Here is a 13,530-nt window from a genome sequence, read left to right on the forward strand (position 1 = left end):
TACAACTACAGTTATATTAATAAGATATGCAATTTAGCAGATGCGTTTATCCTAAGTGACTTACAATCATGCTAAATACATTTTATGTACGGGTGACCCTGTGAATCGAAAGCACAATCCTGGTGTTGTAAGTGCCATGCTCGACTGAGCCGTATGTTTTGTGTGTGTCATACACAGTTAAACCATTTTAAACCACTTCTCAATGAGCAGTGTTCATATTTCAGTAAGACTATAGTTGTTCCCAGCTGAAAGCCATGCCGTACTTTGATTGTGAGTGTTATGGGTGCCTGTCCTCTGTCTCCCACAGATCTCCACAGTGAAGGAAGCCTTCATTGACATCTCCCTGCCCATCATTGAGGAGCGGGTGAGCATATCTTTGCATTAGCTTTGCAATAGTGTCTAGTCCAGAATACTGCTTCTGCCATGTTGATTATATGTGATACGTGTACAGTATGTTGGTTTTATCTCTGTCTTTGTGTCATGTCCTGTTGCTGTTCAGATGTCCAAGCCGTCCAACCCGGGCAGGACTGGGAAGAGCAGTCGGGAGCAAGAAGCTCACGTCTCCCACGGTGACGAGATGCTTTCCGCAGCGCTCAATAAGAACAGCAGGAAACTTAGCGGACAGGTGTGTTCTTTGTGTCTGTGTGTAAGTGTAGTTTGAGTCAGTTGGTGAGTGTGTTTTGCTGACTGTGTGTGCCTCAAAAGCAGCAGCTGGGCCATAAGTCTCCTGGCTCTGTGGAAGAGAAGGGGGCAGACAGCCCCTCGGACCACCCCGAGGAAGAGTCCCCCTCCGTAATGGCCCGTGCTGCAGGAGTTTCCAAAATGGCCGCCACCAGCAGCCTATCTGATGGCAGTGAGAAAGACTCGGGCCCCCAGGACAGCAGCAATGACGCCGACAGCGAGGCCTCGGAGAGCGAGGGGACCCCACGGCACTCCTCGGGCCACAGCCATGGTGGCAGAGGGTCCACCCCTACCCAGTCTCCCACCCTGTCCGCCCTCTCCCCCAGGACCCAGCATGGTAGTGCTGTGGAGCAGCTGGTCAGTGCAGTGCATAAGTTTAACCTGGGACCTGATTCAGCGGACTCACCCTCTACACACTGTTCTGAGGACCAGGTGGAGCCCCAGCATCCTCAACAGTCTCCTCACTCCCACCACCAGGGGGCATTCCAGGCCCTGTCCCACAGCTATACGCCCTGCTCCAAGGAGTGCTCCATTCAGTCCTGCCTTCACCAGTTCACCTCGGTGGAGCTTCTGATGGGCAACAACAAGCTGTTGTGCGAGAGCTGCACGGACCGCCGGCAGAAACAACTGCGGAAGAGCACCTCAGCAGGTTAGTTAGAACACATACACCGTTTGATAGAGAACTTGTGCTGGTTTGAATTTTTATATTTGACCTATATTTGACCTTTATCAGTCAGTTAAGAACAAATTCTTATTTACAATGACGGCCTACCCCGGCCAAACCTGGACGATACTGGGCCAATTGTGCTATGCGACTCAATTGTGTTATGCGACCATTCACGGCCGGATGTGATACAGCCTGGATTTGAACCAGGGACTGGAGTGACGCCTCTTGCATTGAGATGCAGTGCCTAAGACCGCTGTGCCACTCAGGAGCGCTCGATAACCACTGTTGTTAAAGACAATTTGTTGAGATTCTGACCTGATAGTGACAGCAGTAGGTGATACGGAAATGTGTGGCTATTCGGCACCTATCCATGTCATGCATTTACACAGATATTCAAATGCAGACATTTAGGGTACGCTGACTTGTATCAGGCAGAGCAATCATGTATTTGAAAAATTCTCATTCACAAAGTGACATTGTGGTGTCTGTATGTGCTTACAGACAGTGGTGTAAAGTAATTAAGGAAAAGTACTTTAAAGCACTTTAAGTCGTTTTTTTTTTATGGAATCTGAACTTTACTTAACTATTTAGGTTTTAGACTACTTTTACTCCACTACATGCCTGAAGAAAATAATGTATTTTTTACTCCATACATTTTCCCTGACACCCAAAAGTACTCATTACATTTCCAATGCTTTGCAGGACTGGAAATGGTTAATATAAAGAATGTGAAATGATTTATACTTTTACTTTTGATACTTAAGTATATTTTAGCAATTATATTTACTTTTGATACTTAAGTATGTTTAAAACCAAATACTTTTAGACTTTTACTGAAGTAGTATTTTACTGTGTGACAGTCACTTTTACTTCAGTAATTTCTTATTAAGGTATCTCTTAGTTTTACCCAAGTATGACAATTGTGTACTTTTTGCACCACTGCATACAGAGAAGAAGTCTGACAAGGTGTACACCAGCGCTCGCAAACAGATGCTGATCTCTTCGCTGCCCCCGGTGGTCACTCTGCACCTCAAACGCTTCCATCAGGTTAGCATATTATTTCATGCATTATTGTACACATCTTTACGTTATTGTATAATGATATATCATGTTCATGTGAATAACGTTGTGTTCTCCTGTTTATCTAAATTGTTGTTGTGGTCATGGTGTAGGCTATTACTGTGTCTTATTGTGTGTTGATATCTTTGGGGTTGATTTGTGATTGTGTGTGTGTGTGTGTGTGTGTGTGTGTGTGTGCGTGTGTGTGTGAAGGCAGGGATGAACCTACGAAAAGTCAACCGTCACGTCAACTTCCCTCTCATCCTGGACCTGGCTCCGTTCTGCTCGGCATCCTGCAAGGTACTAACTCTTCTTCACGTGAAAACAGGGACAATATCTTTACTAAAAACCTTGAAATGAACTGAAATAAATATGGGTCCTCGGACACTGTAGCTCAAGTACTTATCAGTATTTGTGCTTGTAATGAATAGTTGAAAAGATAGCAATAGCTCAGATGCTCCTGTATCTGTCTGAGCTCTTGGCACTGCTGACTGTCTCATCCTGAGTTCCATTTTGGGCAGAACCTGGTGGCGGGGGAGCGTGTGCTGTACAGCCTGTATGGCATCGTGGAACACAGCGGGTCGATGCGCGGGGGCCACTACACAGCGTATGTAAAGGTCCGCTCGCCCCAGAGGAGAACCGAGCAGCCACAGCGCAGAAACCTGGCAGGTATAAACGGTCTCTTTGTCTGTCCATAAAATACTCTCTATTCCTTTACCGATTTTGTGTTAAGAGTCTATGTCAATACGTTTACTTAAAAAAAGATGTATATATCGACCAAAGCATCGAATTGTATGATTGTAAAAAGTATGTGTCTCCTGTACATACAAACTCACTGTATTTGTGTGAAGGCCTCACTCCGCGTAACCTTGAAGGCGGCATTTATGAGAGAAAAATAGTGTAGTGTATATAGATGTCCAGTGTTATATAGATGTATTTTCTCCTGTCCTTGCTCAAGGAGAGCGCCTGCCATTCAGCGACGCTCAACTGTAATGAAAATGTCTTTGTGACAGAGGTCTGTGTGAGTAGTTGTCCTCGCTGGTAATTAACTAGTATAGAACTTGAGGTGACATTGTCTCGGCAGCATTGGTGAGCCACCATAGAGGGGTCAAAAGGACCTCGATAACCACCGCTGTCGTCCACCATCCATCTCCTCATGTCAACACATCCCTTCTTACAAACGCTCTTCTTTTTTTCCTTTCATTTTCTTCTCACTGCTTCTCCTTTTCTCTTTCGCTTCAATACATGTTTTCCTCACCCTGCTGTTAACCTTCCGTCAGGTAACGGCTGAAATGCACTACGCGACTTTTGTCCTGTCTACGGGCTCTAACCATCAGAGAACCTCTGACATTTAACAATTGAGTTGTCGGGACACCGTAAGTGCCCTTGAGAGCCAAATCGAGTATGCGCTTATACTTTATGGGCTGTGGCACTATGTTTTACTACAGTTTGCTCCGATTTCCTCCGATTTCCAAAAATGCGCCGGGATCCTGTAGATCAGGTTAAAAACCTAATGTCCGTCCAGTTTAAGTTTAAAATAAGACTTAGCACAAACACTAAGTGTAGTGTTGTTACAATTATGAAATGTGCTTGGCCTAATTTAATTGTCTTACCTACATGCCAGTGTTGCTATGAACGTCTTTGTCCATGCCGCTCCTCACCGTTTCTGTGGTAAGCTAGCCACAGTCATTGGTTTCTCACAGTAATGGCTCCTAGAAAATCTCCATCTCTTCCCATTAACCACAGACCCTTACTGTGTTTCAGGTCCAAGGGAAGCAAGCAGTGCTACACAGGGTCAGTGGGTGTATGTAAGTGACACCAATGTCCAGACGGTGCCAGAATCCAGGGTCCTCAACTCTCAAGCCTACCTGCTGTTCTACGAGGAGATGCTGTGACTGCCAGAGCACGGAGCTACCCAACAATCGTTGGTCTCTCAGAAGACCGGGGAAGAGGGGGGAAAAAAAGAGACAGACCTGCTTTGGGTATACCGCTCTCTAAACTTTGACTCCCAAGAGCATGAAACATGGCAAGCACTACATGATGGGATTTGTAGGCCATCAGGGACATGCATTACATTGATGTATACTGGACTGCTCAGCATTGAAGGGTTACCACACTCTTCGTGTCTCGGTCCACTTACTGAACGTCCCCATACAGTTGCTCATACCTCTGTAGGTGAAAGAGACTGAGTGAGAAAGCGAAAGAGTGGCAGAATAGTATGTTTAATTAGCACAAATTATACAGAAAAAAAATGCTATGTTATTTATATTTTACAGCCTGCTGTGGTGAATACGAATTGTATTTTTTGTAGAACATGCGAATGTGTGACTATCATTAAATGGTGATTGCCAAAGAGTTTTTGGTAAAATAAATAATATAAAATGATGGAAAACATACACAAAAGACTTAAGTGCCAAAAGAATGTGATCTCAAACTATTCCTGAAAGGAGAGGTCCATAATGTGGCAGGCCATCCGAGTGTGTTTCAGACCAATACATTACTGTGTTGGTCGGCACTGTTCTTTTCAATTCTCTCTCTACGTTTGTGCACCGGTGTGCATATTTAAATCTCTAACCACATGTTTTCAAACACATTGCGATGTTTAACAAAGGGACATTACTACATATATGATTGCCAGCTCGCCGGACAATTTCATTAGTCTTTTTATCCCATTACTTTCTGCTGTAGTTAAACTAAAGGCCGTGAATGTGTTGATCAATCTTCAGATTCAAATGTGTCTCACCATTTATGTTAATCGTTCTGCAAATATTTTGGGGGGAATGAAATGGAGATATTTTATCTGTCGGTTGTTGGGACATTCTGGTCAAGTGAAGGATTACTTTAAGTAAAGATACGGTTTGATGAATTTCTTTCAAAACAAATAAATACTCAGTGCCTACACTCTAGGATTATTACGCTTCTGCATGTTAAGAACAAATAATTACGGTGAACACATATTTGCTTACAGACAGCTTGTGTGAAATGTATATGCAAAACCATGAGAATTTGGTGTTTTTTACCACAATACTAAACCCTATATAGATATGGTGCCTCAGGCTACAGTGTTTATCTTCAGGCGTTCTTTTCCTTCTGAAAATGTCATTCGATTTCAATAAGGAACTCGGTACACCGCTGGGTTATGTGAAATCATATATATCGAAGAGAATAAATCTCATTTCTGAAATGGGAAACCAACAAGGCTCAGCTTACATGTTCTTATTTTGGTTGGAATGTTTGAATCCTCTCCCCCCCCCCCCCCCCCCAAAGTACTTGATAGTGGATGAGTACGGCTGTTGTTTTCGCACTGAAATTTGTATCATCCCTCTTTACTGTGTGAAGACGGTGCCGGCCATTAGTCAGGGGCTGTCACAGTGAATCCCATAGTTGCCATATTCACTCTGTCGGTGGCGGCGATGTGCCATGACGGGTGCAAAGCAGCGCTGTTTTGAGAAACATGTCGCGAGCTGGTGAAGAGGAGGTGGGTGTGGAATCAGGAAAAGGGCAACGTCTAAAAGTATCCCATCTTCCACCCTCCTGGTCCCATACACTGTGACATCCCAATCACGCTGTTAAAACATTAAAACAGAGTGTCAAGCCACCCACCAACAACACAGCACTTTTTTTTAAATGTATTTTTAAAAGCAGGGGCCCTCGCTTGGGGACATTCTCTTGAAGGATGAGATATGATTTTAATCTCAGTTAATGAAAGGGCCTCGTCCTCTTTCCTCTGTCACGGTGGGACCGCTGCAGTGTTCATCTCTTACAACAGTACAATACAAAGGGACAGTGCTCAGGCTCAAAGTAACATTTAGTCACTGTCATGGAAGGCCTGCGTGGCAAAAATAGAAGTGTGTCCCCTTCAAGCTTGGAAGTGTATTGCCTTCAGGGCACTGGTCACATGATACCAATAGTTTTGTTTCTGACAACCATGTTCTCTGTAGGCATATGTGTTAGGCGACCTACAGTACATGGGTGTTTATTTTAGTCTATAGCGTTATTGTCTTGACTTGTGTTTCAAATGTTTATTTCCAAGGTTTTAAGACAATCGCAATACTGGACAGGATTCAATCAATTGAAGATAAGGGGTTTTCGGATAGAGCCAATGTGCTCTGTCCCAGACAGTCCACCAGATGGCTGCATGCACTGGATGCAGACAGGTGTTTGCCATTGGAACTGAACAGGACCGCGTGCAGTAGGAAAACATCCATCTTTTTAATAGCCAACCACAAAAATGACAGAAATGACAGGCTACAGATCTTGACTGAGATCAATAAGAAATGACCTGGTCTGGAATGCAATAGCTTAGGCCTACTGAAAGAGGGTAGACACACAGATTGTATAATATGACTTCCATGACTTCTAACCTGGAAGAAAAAACCAAAAAATACTTTCCAGTGGCATTGACTCTCTCGTTGATAAAGATCAGGCCAATAGCCTTATTTGACATCCTGTGTCCACTGGTTCTCACTGGGCTCTTTCCCGCTCTCTCTTTCCCCTCTGGTCATGCTCTCTATTTGGGTGCACTACCGAAACAGGGAACTGAATGGGGAGGTTCAATTCTAACTGTATGTCCATCTATAATTACGATATGAATGTATTTGTATTTCTAGACCCCCTTGTCCCCAGCTGCTTGCTAAATATTGCTAAATAAGTTCAGGTCCGAAAAATATTCATGCAATAATTATTGATAAATTACGTTTTTTTTTATTCCTTTAATGTTCTTGCCAAGCAATGCATGTTTCATCTTACAAACAACTGATGCAATATTTTATCAAAACAGTTCCCCCTGAAAATAGATTACATTACATTGTTTAAAAATATATATAAAATGTTCTAATGCAATGTTTGGACGTTTCAAGTAAAATCAGTTGTTTAGTCCATGAGCCAGACCCCCAAATTTGGACCTTCAGGCTAACTTGGGGTGACGATGTCTCATAGTGATTTACTTGACAGTCTATGGAAATGTGTGATAGCAGTGCAGCAATGGGAGCTTTCTCTGTGTTATCACTCTTTCATCTCGCCATCTTTTCTTTCATTTCTCCACTAAGACAATTCACTGTGTACAAATCTAATGAAAGAAACATGAAAAATAATATTTTCATATCATTCTTTAAAACGATGAGACAATTTGATTTGATTTAACCTTTATTTAACTAGGCAAGCCAGTTAAGAACAAATTCTTATTTACAATGATGGCCTACCAAAAGGCCTCCTGCGGGGACGGGGGCTGGAATTAAAAACACACATCACGACAACACTACATAAAGAGAGACCTAAAACAACATAGCATGACAGCAACACATGACAACACAGCATGGTAGTGACACCACATGACAACAACATGGTAGCAACACAACATTGCAGCAGCAAAACATGGTACAAACATTGTGCACAGACAACAGCACAAAGGCAAGAAGGCAGAGACAACAATACATAACGTGAAGCAGCCTCAACTTTTAGTAAAAGTGTCCATGATTGAGTTTTTGAATAAAGAGATGGAGATAAAACTGTCCAGTTTGAGTGTTTTTTTTGTTGTAGCTTGTTCCAGTCGCTAGCTGCAGCGAACTGAAAAGAGGAGTGACCCAGGGATCGGTGTGCTTGTGGGACCTTTAACAGGATTGGTGGCAAATCTGATAGCCGAATGGCAGAAAAACATTTAAGATTTTACCCTATGACAAACAATGGTTGTATACAAGTTATTGCTCACATATCCCCTTTCATCAGATATCATTGGAAAGCTTAGATTCCCAGCTATCCATCAGACACATTTTCAGAATGTTCAGGTCAACAGAAAGTTGACCTTGAGTCTAGGGTACATATCAGAATTACCTCTCTCGAAATTGCTTTAAAGAATAAATCCTGGTTCATTTCAAAATTAGTCTCAAGTGGTTCTGAAAGATCATGAAATGACCTTTGAAATTATACACTGCTCAAAAAAATAAAGGGAACACTTAAGCAACACAATGTAACTCCAAGTCAATCACACTTCTGTGAAATCAAACTGTCCACTTAGGAAGCAACACTGATTGACAATACATTTCACATGCTGTTGTGCAAATGGCTTAGACAACAGGTGGAAATTATAGGCAATTAGCAAGACACCCCCAATAAAGGAGTGGTTCTGCAGGTGATAACCACAGACCACTTCTCAGTTCCTATGCTTCCTGGCTGAGGTTTTGGTCACTTTTGAATGCTGGCGGTGCTTTCACTCTAGTGGTAGCATGAGACAGAGTCTACAACCCACACAAGTGGCTCAGGTAGTGCAGCTCATCCAGGATGGCACATCAATGCGAGCTGTGGCAAGAAGGTTTGCTGTGTCTGTCAGCGTAGTGTCCAGAGCATGGAGGCGCTACCAGGAGACAGGCCAGTACATCTACATCAGGAGATGTGGAGGAGGCCGTAGGAGGGCAACAACCCAGCAGCAGGACCGCTACCTCTGCCTTTGTGCAAGCAGGAGCAGGAGGAGCACTGCCAGAGCCCTGCAAAATGACCTCCAGCAGGCCACAAATGTGCATGTGTCTTCTCTAACGGTCAGAAACAGACTCCATGAGGGTGGTATGAGTGCCCGACTTCCACAGGTGGGGGTTGTGCTTACAGCCCAACACCGTGCAGGACGTTTGGCATTTGCCAGAGAACACCAAGATTGGCAAATTCGCCACTGGCGCCCTGTGCTCTTCACAGATGAAAGCAGGTTCACACTGAGCACATGTGACAGACATGACAGTCTGGAGACGCGGTGGAGAAAGTTCTGCTGCCTGCAACATCCTCCAGCATGACCGGTTTGGCGGTGGGTCAGTCATGGTGTGGGGTGGCATTTCTTTGGGGGGGCGCACAGCCCTCCATGTGCTCGCCAGAGGTAGCCTGACTGCCATTAGGTACCGAGATGAGATCCTCAGACCCCTTGTGAGACCATATGCTGGTGCGGTTGGCCCTGGGTTCCTCCTAATGCAAGACAATGCTATGTGGCTGGAGTGTGTCAGCAGTTCCTGCAAGAGGAAGGCATTGATGCTATGGACTGGCCCGCCCGTTCTCCAATTGAGCACATCTGGGACATCATGTCTCGCTCCATCCACCAACGCCACGTTGCACCACAGACTGTCCAGGAGTTGGCGGATGCTTTAGTCCAGGTCTGGGAGGAGATCCCTCAGGAGACCATCCGCCACCTCATCAGGAGCATGCCCAGGCGTTGTAGGCAGGTCATACAGGCATGTGGAGGCCACACACACTACTGAGCTTCATTTTGACTTGTTTTAAGGACATTACATCAAAGTTGGATCAGCCTGTAGTGTGGTTTTCCACTTTAATTTTGAGTGTGACTCCAAATCCAGACCTCCATGGGTTGATAAATTTGATTTCCATTGATAATTTTGATGTCAGCACATTCAACTATGTAAAGAAAAAAGTATTTAATAAGAACATTTCATTCATTCAGATCTAGGATGTGTTATTTTAGTGTTCCCTTTATTTTTCGAGCAGTGTATATAATTTAACCAACTTTCAAAGCACCAGCTACAACTATTGTTTAAAAAATTGCCCACATTGACATTAGAACGTTAGAAGCTTAGCCATAGAATTCCATGTAGTGGGGCAGCTGTTTTTGGATTGTAACTTTGGTGATAGATACACCACATTTCACACACACAGCTAGATTTGTAGATACAGGGCCATCATAGGCTCTGACAAGGCTAATGCATGTAGCGTATTGCAGCTCGATATACAAGTACAATCAATGTACAGGACACTATCGCAGGGCCTTGAACATATATTTCACATTGAAATTCAGTCTCAAATCGTCACTTGTTTGGGGTCAGACACTGCTGAACATCTGAGCAAAAAAATCCATGTTCATGTTCTCCTGGCTGGAGTGAACTCAGATGAGAATCCCACTTTTCAGTGTGGCGGTGCATCTGTGTGTGAGTGAGTATTGTCTGTAGCTTGTGAGGTGTGTAGACATATTCCCAGTATTTAGGGAATAGGGTATCATTTTGGATGCAGCCAGAGATTCTTAGTTGTGCACGCTTTTTAGTCCAGGACTAGGGAATATAAAACAGTCACTGTGGTCTTGAGATGACAAGGGTAGGCTATACTGTACCAGTGGAGTTTAGGTTGTTGAGCACCCTGGCAGATGCTCTGAGGAGCATCATCATGGAATGCTCACTACTCTTCAGCTGTTTTGAAGAGAGCACGCATGAAACCACTCTGAGACAAAGAGAATACAGAGACAAATAAGAATGCAAACAAAGAGAAGTGGAGTATAGGTGGAAAAGAGTTGCAATGATTCATTACATAATCAAATATTTTGGTTTTACCTTGGTGTGTGTAAACCCTTTCTCTCCTCTTCTAAGATGCTCCCTCTTTCCCACAGCTCTGTCTCCTTGTACCTATTCTCCGTACCTCTTTTATCCACACAGTTTATCTACACCCTGACTTATTTTCTCCGGTGTTCATTTCAAGTGAATATGTCTTAATCAGGTTCCACCACCATCTCCTCTTTATTGAAGTCCCCCCTTATCTCAGCTTGCTGGTCACCATAGCAGCACCCACCTGTAGCACGCGCTCCAGCAGGTATATCTCTCTGGTCACCCCCAAAACCAATTCTTCCTTTGGCCGCCTCTCCTTCCAGTTCTCTGCTGCCAATGACTGGAACGAACTACAAAAATCTCTGAAACTGGAAACACTTATCTCCCTCACTAGCTTTAAGCACCAGCTGTCAGAGCAGCTCACAGATTACTGCATCTGTACATAGCCCATCTATAATTTAGCCCAAACAACTACCTCTTCCCCGACTGTATTTATTTATTTTGCTCCTTTGTGCCCCATTATTTTTATTTCTACTTTGCACATTCTTCCACTGCAAATCTACCATTCCAGTGTTTTACTTGCTATATTGTATTTACTTTGCCACCATGGCCTTTTTTTTGCCTTTACCTCCCTTATCTCACCTCATTTGCTCACATTGTATATAGACTTATTTTTCTACTGTATTATTGACTGCATGTTTGTTTTACTCCATGTGTAACTCTGTGTTGTTGTATGTGTCGAACTGCTTTGCTTTATCTTGGCCAGGTTGCAATTGTAAATAAGAACTTGTTCTCAACTTGCCTACCTGGTTAAATAAAGGTTAAATAAAAAAATGTACCTATTCCAATACATACCACTATTTCCATCCTGGCCTCAGATGTATATCCTCTTTTCTTCAGTGTTAATTTCAAGGGAATATCTCTTCCAGTGTTGGGGAAGCTACTCTGAAAACATAGTTTACCAAGCTACCAATTACTTCACATTGGAAGAAGTTAGGCTACACTAATGCTACCCTTAAACATATATAAAGTAGTTAGATTTAGCATACCTATATCTGAAATGTCATAGAATACAAATTGCAAGAACCGATCACTCTGGTGTCAGATGTTAACAGAATGTGATATTTAGCCTATTTAACAAAACATGTTTCAATTGAGAATTAGGCAGGTCTGATGCAAAAAAAAGAATGGAAATTCTTGCCTACTTTACCCATATTTTATTTTTGGAAAAAAAAAATGAATGTGTAGTTCCAGTAGTAAGCTACACCACTACATGGCAAAAAAGTTAATACCAATATTAAAATTTTGTTCAATTACTACCAAGCTACAGAAAAATGTAATTAAATTACAAGTTGAACTACGTGTAGTTCACTACTCCCTTGTGATGTATATAAGGATATGAATATATCAATAGTGTGGAAATATTATTTTGGTATTCTATTGGTGTCTTTCCTATATATAACTTGTTTTATTTTTAATTGAATGTATATTATGCTGTTCGTCTTATTACTGTTCTGTACTTTGTCATATATTTGTATATTTTATGTTGATCCCAGGAACAGTAGCTGCTGCATGTGCAGTAGCTAATGGGGATCCTAATAAACTAAACTCCCCAACACTGCCTTCAGACCACCGGTGTGTGTGAAACTCACAATAAGATTCCACCTACTGAGTCCTCTCTCTCCCTGGGTATGCTGCAGTATCAACCTCTTAGTCTTACACATAAAAAGTTGCCCACTAGTTTAGTCTATATCCAATCACTTACTGACAATAACCTCCATGGCTGTGGCCCAAATGCCACCCTATTCCCTGTAGAGACAATGGCTGCGTTTACACAGGCAACCCAACTCTATTTTCTTAATTGGTCTAAAATATCTGATGTGAAAAGATCAAAATCAAATCAAATTGTATGTCACATTCCCTGAATACAACAGTGAAATGCTTACAAGCCCTTAACCGACAAAGCTTTAAGAAGTTAAAAAAAAGTGTTAAGTAAAATACAAAATAAGTAACAAATATTTAAACATCAGTAAAATATCAATATGCACATTTGAAGTCGGAAATTTACATACACCTTAGCCAAGTACATTTAAAAACAGTTTTTCACAATTCCTGACATTTAATCCTAGTAAAAATTCCCTATCTTAGGTCAGTTAGAATCACCACTTTATTTTAAGAATGTGAAATGGCAGAATAATAGTAGAGAGAATGATTTATTTTAGCCTTTATTTATTTCATCACATTGCCAGTGGGTCAGAAGTTTACATACACTCAATTTGTACTTGGTAGCATGGCCTTCAAATTGTTTAACTTGGGTCAAATGTTTCCGGTAGCCTTCCACAAGCTTCCCACAATAAGTTGGGTGAATTTTGGCCCATTCCTCCTGACAGAGCTGGTGTAACTGAGTCAGGTTTATAGGCCTCCTTGCTCGCATACGCTTTTTCAGTTCTGCCCACAAATTTTCTATAGGATTGAGGTCAGGTCTTTGTGATGGCCACTCCAATACCTTGACTTTGTTGTCCTTAAGCCATTTTGCCACAACTTTGGATGTATGCTTGGGGTCATTGTCCGTTTGGAAGACCCATTTGCGACCAAGCTTTAATTGGACTGATGTCTTGAGATGTTGCTTCAATATATACACAACATTTTCCCTCCTCGTGATGCCATCTATTTTGTGAAGTGCTCCAGTCCCTCCTGCAGCCAAGCATCCCCACAACATGATGCTTCCACCCCCATGCTTCACGGTTGGTGATGTTCTTCAGCTTGCAAGCGTCCCCCTTTTTCCTCCAAACATAACGATGGTCATTATGGCCAAACAGTTCT

The 13,530-nt window shown here is 42.6% G+C and overlaps 1 protein-coding gene across 2 annotated transcripts in view; it reads left to right on the forward strand.

Annotated features, from left to right (window-relative positions):
- LOC139367146 (ubiquitin carboxyl-terminal hydrolase 45-like) overlaps positions 1-5,602 on the forward strand; it is a 41,300-nt gene extending 35,698 nt beyond the window's left edge. The window contains exons 12-18 of one of the 2 annotated variants that reach the window (XM_071105252.1): positions 308-364; positions 500-625; positions 709-1,330; positions 2,298-2,395; positions 2,621-2,707; positions 2,929-3,076; positions 4,172-5,602. In XM_071105252.1, the coding sequence (XP_070961353.1) occupies positions 308-364; positions 500-625; positions 709-1,330; positions 2,298-2,395; positions 2,621-2,707; positions 2,929-3,076; positions 4,172-4,302 (1,269 nt within the window). In that variant the 3' untranslated portion in view covers positions 4,303-5,602. Of the gene's footprint in view, positions 1-307; positions 365-499; positions 626-705; positions 1,331-2,297; positions 2,396-2,620; positions 2,708-2,928; positions 3,077-4,171 lie in introns of both variants that reach the window. The other variant, XM_071105241.1, reaches the window with a different exon arrangement.
- The last annotated feature ends 7,928 nt before the right edge of the window (positions 5,603-13,530 follow it).

The sequence above is a fragment of the Oncorhynchus clarkii genome, chromosome 2 (genome assembly GCF_045791955.1).
Source record: "Oncorhynchus clarkii lewisi isolate Uvic-CL-2024 chromosome 2, UVic_Ocla_1.0, whole genome shotgun sequence".
Classification (NCBI taxonomy): Eukaryota; Metazoa; Chordata; class Actinopteri; order Salmoniformes; family Salmonidae; genus Oncorhynchus; species Oncorhynchus clarkii.